Source organism: Salvia hispanica, chromosome 5 (genome assembly GCF_023119035.1).
Source record: "Salvia hispanica cultivar TCC Black 2014 chromosome 5, UniMelb_Shisp_WGS_1.0, whole genome shotgun sequence".
Classification (NCBI taxonomy): Eukaryota; Viridiplantae; Streptophyta; class Magnoliopsida; order Lamiales; family Lamiaceae; genus Salvia; species Salvia hispanica.
The window spans coordinates 16,258,654-16,265,340 of NC_062969.1; the positions used below are offsets into that span (position 1 = coordinate 16,258,654).

At 36.3% G+C, this 6,687-nt stretch overlaps 1 protein-coding gene across 25 annotated transcripts; it reads right to left on the minus strand.

The window, feature by feature from the left end:
• Window positions 1-338: 338 nt before the first annotated feature.
• Window positions 339-6,190, minus strand: LOC125188512. 25 transcript variants are annotated; one of them, XM_048085394.1, is made up of 11 exons: window positions 5,917-6,190; window positions 4,516-4,591; window positions 3,265-3,441; window positions 2,752-2,990; window positions 2,209-2,233; window positions 2,061-2,114; window positions 1,810-1,907; window positions 1,592-1,667; window positions 1,108-1,228; window positions 795-1,035; window positions 339-733 (listed from the first exon to the last, which is right to left on the minus strand). In XM_048085394.1, the coding sequence occupies exons 4-11, from the start codon at window positions 2,806-2,808 to the stop codon at window positions 401-403; spliced, it is 1,005 nt and encodes a 334-aa protein (XP_047941351.1). In that variant the 5' UTR covers window positions 2,809-2,990; window positions 3,265-3,441; window positions 4,516-4,591; window positions 5,917-6,190; the 3' UTR covers window positions 339-400. The 25 variants fall into 25 exon arrangements, with proteins under 25 accessions (XP_047941351.1, XP_047941364.1, XP_047941357.1 ...); XM_048085407.1 differs by lacking the exon at window positions 2,209-2,233 and adding an exon at window positions 2,338-2,431 and having other exon boundaries at window positions 2,584-2,990; XM_048085400.1 differs by having other exon boundaries at window positions 2,213-2,431; window positions 2,584-2,990.
• Window positions 6,191-6,687: the final 497 nt, after the last annotated feature.

Sequence of the window (6,687 nt, forward strand, 5' to 3'; positions counted from 1 at the left end):
TATTGATTTAATTACTTTTTCTCATTTTATTTTACTTTTAAGAAATTACTCCTTCCGTTCGCAAATGAGTCCTGGTTCACTTTTACCATGAATGGTAATAAGATCCCACATTCCACTAAGTTATTCCACTCACATTTCATTTAAAACTAATATACACAAAACTAATATACACAAGTGAAATCCATATTCCAATAACTTTTTTGCCACTCACTTTTCTTAACATTTATTAAAATCCGTGCTGTCAAGGAATGAGACTTCTAAAGGCAGACGGAGGGATTACGTATTAAAATCATTGTCATTCCTCAATTAGTCTATCTTTATAGAACGAATGAAGTATATATAATAAAGGACAAACTGTCATTCTTCATCAAATTAGCAGATTCATGTAGAGAATTTTGACTCAATTCATCCGAAGCCTTAGCCTTAGGAGCCCAAACAACGGTATCACTACCACTACCATGATGCTTGTCTGTAAATCTATGTCCCTGTTGATTTTTTGGAATTCTGCGATTCGGTTTCCACTGAGTAGGTACCTTGCTCTGGGATTCCTCACTGGATAGAGAAGAGGATAGCTCCTGACTGTGCACTGCTGTGTCAGGCTCACAGCCTTCTGGTTTGCACCTGCTTGTTTTCGGCGGTCCAATTCTTCTAGTTTAGCAAGAGCCTTGGCCTTCTGCTCCCTTACTCGTTCTTCCTCTTCCTTCTGTAGTTGAAGGTACCGTTGCTTGTCATCCTGGCACGCTGATTATACATAAATATAAGGTCACTAAGAGATGGGAAAAAACAATGCCAACCTGTGCCTGAATATCAGCTGAATCACATACTTCAGCCAAATCTCCCTCAACCTTCCCTACTGGATACATCATAGAATTCTCAGAAGCCTCTCCAACATTATTATTGTTTGAAGCTATAACTGCATTTGAGGAATCATTACTGAGAGGCTTCCTTTGCCATCCATCAGCTTCCTGACTATTGAACTTCCCTTTACCACGTCCACGATGATCAACTCTAGCATGCCCACCATGATACGATCTCCTGTAAAATCAAACACTTATCAAGAAATAAGTATAACAATATTCCCTGAACATGTGTATCATGCCTTTATACCTAAGGACGACAGCAATTGGGTGCAATGGATTATCACCAAAAGGAACTGTCACTGCATCCGGGGCAGCAGCATAGTTTCTGGAAACAGGAGTCCTATGAGAAGCCATAGCAGCAGTACCAACTTCCCTGGCGCAATTATTAACTTTCATATCAACTATACTAATACCATATAGTATCTTAATGTAGTACAACAGATACATTAGAGCAGCAATGGCTTGTAAGTAACTACTACTACAACTGAAGGAAAAAAACTCTCATCACAAACTGCAAAAAACTTGACGAAGCCGAAGTTGCATGATCTTCACAAGCATATGACACAACAAAGCATATCTATTCGCATACATCAACGAACACGACATCACTACTGTAAAACTCCAATGCACCACCATAAAAGCCACCAAACTTTGACTTCAAGGCAAGCAAACATAATGAATCTTAAACATGTGGAGCTCATCTTGCTCTCAGCGTTAAGGTACTCATTTACAGCAGATGTGAGGGATGGGCAATAATTCATAGAATTTGATCAAGATCTGATCCATCTGAGGCTCATGTCTCCTCACCTTTGTTAAAAAGAAATCTTTATGTTAGTTATAAGCAAGTCCAGTTCTTTCGTAGTAGGTTTAAAGCAATAGATTGATGATTTAACTCTCTCTAGAAGGTTCTTAATGACATTATTCAAGTTAAATTTGATTTTTTGCTTACTTTTATGCCTGCCATAGATAGAAGCTTGTGAGAAGCAACATAAGCAACATCCGGGTTATCCAGATGCTTTTCCACATAGTAGATAACTTCTGAAACACCTGACTGAAAACTAAAACTATTAATCGCCAGCAGAAGAAAAGCAGAAATATACACAAAGCAGGTTGGCATTTCTAAGCATTTGCATAGTCATTGTAGTATAAGCGCAACTTGAGATATTAATTGAGATCTGAGATAGAGACAATTTTAAACACCTGAATAATAATCTTTGCACATTCGTTGCAAGGAAACATGGTCACGTAAAGCCTCTGTATGGTAAATCATGTACATAAGAGTCAGAAATTGTACACCGGAATTTAGAAATAAATGAGCAAAAGTAACAAAGAAAATAAAGTGACTGACTTGCCGTGCAGCAGATGCATGATTTCTGTTTAAGATAGTATTGACTTCAGCATGGCATACATAATTGCAAGGAAGCAAGACTAAGGACTCGGATAAAACTTCACTATTTTGCAATTTTATTTTCCTTACGAGGATCAAGAATAAAAACAAAGCTGTGATTCGTTTGGGCAACAAGAACACCAGTTTGGCGCAAGAAGCAAGGAAATGGATTTGGCCCTCAAATCTAGCAAACAAGGACATGGTTTTATGTGAACAAATAAGTACTACATTAAAAAAGAAATAGTAGTATAATTAAACAATTAAGATCATTGTGCTATTAAAGAATAAACTTTGTTGCTCCATTCTGTTGTATAATATGTTAAAGAGAGTTGTTACCGTATCAAAAAGGGTTCCAAAACATGAAACACAAGATCAAGTAATAAGAAAATTAGCCTAGTAAGCTTTGCAGCATTTCCATGCTTGATGCAGCTGAGGTATGAATTGTAATCCCCACCGTTGGGTATACACACACAGCCAATGCTAATTTCAATCTTCACAATCAACCTTTGGGTGTTTCTTGTACCATGGGAGCTCGATATCCACAGAGAAACACAGCGTCATCACATTTCACAGTGGTGATTGATTATGTGCACGACAGTGGCAGCTGGTCTTACTGAATAGTTGCTGAGTGAAGTTGGGAGTTATAAGATCAGGCATGCTTGAACAACTTCATACTCAGCCAATGAAAATAAACCGCAACGAAAAGGATTGGAAGTGTCATGGGAATCAAGAAGCAATAATACCTGGACAACACATAACTTGTTGAGGTTAGTAGTATGAATATTGAAGTCACGATGTGATTGGAGCTAAATTTTATTTCAATAAGATAAAGATAATTTGCACCCGAAAAACACATTCAAATTTCCCATTCAATGAAGCATCCCAATGCATACAACAAGATTAATTCTAACTGAATTCAAATCTATAGATTAAGAAAGTGGCCAACACTATGCAAGAGTGTTACAAGTAACAATTTTGAACAATGAAATACAGGAATTTTGATTAAAAGAGAAATACCAGTCATTTTGTATGGCACGGATGATAACATTATGAGATGGAGGCTGAAGCTTAGATATGACAGCAGCATAGAGAAAACTTGAGAAAGAAAAGGCTCCAATGATAAGGAACAACCAACCCCAGATGATTCTCCCATTAGAAGCGACAAACTTCTCCGGTGCTAACATTTATTGCAAGCTGCATAAGAGAAGCATATGAAACTTGAAAGCTAACATTATTCAAGACTTAATAAGTGGTTTAACTGCACAGCATATATGCCACCATCGGACAGTTCATGAGAGTAGTTCGAATTTTTAGAGGTTCTCTGTCTTTTCGGGAAAACAAGTCAGCAACTGAAATTAATACTTATCTGAAACATGAATATCCAAAACACCAAAAAAGCATCCTTATTGACTAAAACATTTGCTTAATGTGGAGATTTAGTACAAAATTACTAATGATTCCTTTGCTGGTGGAAATTATAGTTCCAAGTGGATATCACAGCAAATACGCTCTAGAGTTTCATTCATCCCCAAGCAGATTAGGAAGCTGGTTCAAATGAATACCAGAAACCTCTGCTTCAAAATCCTCAAATCTACTCAATTGATCCGGAATGTTTGATTAAGTATTCGCATAAAAAATTGGAGTGTTTCCAACCTAATCCATACAATAACATTTTCAATCATTCACAAAAATATCTAGAATTTGAGCTGTTATCTATGCTCACAACAGTAACTTAGTTCATATTTGACAACCAGAAAAGGATCACAGAAATTAACTTTGGACAAACGCAATAGTAAAAGTTGAGTTTGACATCAAAAATTTAGCTATAAGAAACTCAGATCGAGCAATATTCCTTCCTTTTGTTTATACGCAAACAAAATGAAGTAATTTCTATAACATTTTATTATATACTCCCTTTGTCCCCAAAGAATATGCACTTTGGGTTTGGCATGGGTTTTAATGCAAAATTGGTAAAGTAATAGAGAGGTAGAGAGAAAAGGTAATTAAAGTATTGTTAGTGTGGAATGAGTCCACCTCATTAGAGGGAAAAGAATTTTTAAAATTGGAAAGTGCACATTTTTGTGGGACGGACTAATAAGGAAAGAGTGCAAATTCTTGTGGGACGGAGGGACTAAGATATATCCATATACATTACAAGTCTCCATACTCAGCTCAATATAAGGATACTATAAAATACTACAAGAAAATCCTTGACATTCAGCAGCACAACAAAAGGAACCTATATAGCAAGCAAGGCTCATTCAATACCTTCGCTCTCCAGCCAACATATTTGAATTCATTGTTCAACCAAAGTGTCAATGTCGTACAAGCAACTTGAGGTGGCCTAAAAGAAAAGACAAAATTGTTACAAGAACAAGTTAAAACTATAACATGGGGGATCAGAGAGAGCGTTGTTGAAAGTGTGTCCCTTGTACAATGAAATTGATTTGTAGAAAAGACACGGACATAAAAAGGGTAAATGTAAGAACGGAGGGAAGAGACTCATTCAGGGTAAAATAAATAATGAGAATAACAGAATCACCAACAATGACTAGTTAAAACTTAAAACAACACTAAAGATTGTTCATACGGGTTGTTATCATACAGTCCACCACCTGATAAGACAGCTGTCTGCCCAATTGGACACTATCTTTACCACCAGTAACACTTAAATCAACAAACAAATTGGCATTGTTTTCTCCATGTCCATGGTCAGACAGGTATAAAAATTCAAGAGTCTCGTTAGCTATCAGTGCTGTAAATCATGTTCTATTAGATATAATTGAAACACAATTTGGCCGAAGCACATCCTAAGAATCCTAGTGCATTGAACTTCTCCACAACACGGTCAGTTCATTTAAAGAGTACCCACCCAAAATCAACAGCTGATGAATTCTGCTAGAACCTACCACAAATTAAGTTGGAGAATGAAATGATAACGAATACAGAAATGATGTCTGATATTAACCATGTAAGGTCATAAATATTCTTTAGACCAAAAAATAACACTTGTACCTGAATTATTCAAGCAGATAATACATATCACCGATTAAATATTAATATTCTTCTTTTACAAGACTAGCAATAAAGACAAGAACTTAAATGAGTAATCAATGAACAGAGTTACAAAATCAGAATCTCAGCAATTTGTAAAAAAAACTGAATCAGAGTGTGTAGTGGATAGCTTAGTGGATGGATTAAAAGTCCTGCACATAATGAGGCATATGGTAGAGAAGGGAAATATTTTAGTGACTCCTTACAATAAGAATAAGATTAAGTATGTCCTCGTAGTTTATCATAGTGAGCCCTTCCCCACAAACCTTCCGATTCAAAATCCAACAAAAAGCACTGATACGGATAATTTAGCTACTGAACCAGCTACATAAATTTCCTACTATCATCAATCCAGTTTTGTCATCGCAGTTATACATATCAAGTATTACAATCACATTGGCAAACCACAGCTCGTATCACATGCCAGCGAACAAGCTACATGCTACACCTCATAATCTCAATGCAATTGAACACTGTATTCGAAACTTCAACAAAGATATTGCGAAACATCATATACAACCATATTTTCTCCCGACAACATTTAATACCAAATATTGAAATCCTAAATTCGTATACTTTTCCAAAATTCAATCTTTAAATAGTAAACGAACGAACCGAGAAAGGAAGCGAAGCCAGCTGGATCAAAATTTGAAGGAATGCAAATAGTTGTGGAAGTGCGTATGCACGTATAGATAGATGATGGAGACAGCTGACGGCGACGTTGTATTGATCGGAGGCGGTGGCGAGAGGGGATCGACGGAGAATAGAGAGAGAAAATATGGAGGAGAGAGAAAGAGCAAATGGAAATATAAACCTATGTGCTCAGTTCGCTACGGGAAGGCATCCTCTATGGTGTTCAAAAACACAGCAGGTCCTACGGTGCATAAAACGCAGCAGAAACCAAATGAAATGCCACTTCAAACGATTCCCCTACATTTTAATGCTCCGCTCTCCCTCTGTCCCTTATAATTTGTTACTGTTCCATATTAATAAAATCATTTTGTCATTTTGAGATGTTTCATAGTAATAGAATCATTTTTTTTTCAGTAAAAGTAACATATTTTTCCATACCTACTTTACTCTCTCTTATTTTTTTCTCTCTTCATCTTTCTACTTTTTTCATTTTCTACTTTATTCTCCCTTTACTTAACTCAAACACAATTTTTCTTAATTTCCGTGACGAAAAAAAACGTCTCCATTACTATGGAACGGAGGGAGTATTTTATTATCATCACCGAGAATTTGAGGGGATTTAATCCTAGAAAGAAGTAACCATTCAGTCCATAGGAGATCTATTTGGTTGAGCACGAATTTTAAGAAGTGTAAAAAAAACGAGGGTGGATTCTAATTATATAAAAATAAGTTGGTGGAATGTGTGACCTAATT

Bases quoted from the DNA above. Each gene is read 5' to 3' on its own strand.
- LOC125188512 (XM_048085384.1), bottom strand. From the start codon at position 2,448: ATGTCCTTGTTTGCTAGATTTGAGGGCCAAATCCATTTCCTTGCTTCT. The intron at 1,668-1,809 runs GTAAGCAAAAAA...TTTTTAACAAAG, and splicing joins TATCTATGGCAGGCATAAAA to GTGAGGAGACATGAGCCTCA. The intron at 734-794 runs GTTGGCATTGTT...TCAGCGTGCCAG, and splicing joins CAGCTGATATTCAGGCACAG to GATGACAAGCAACGGTACCT.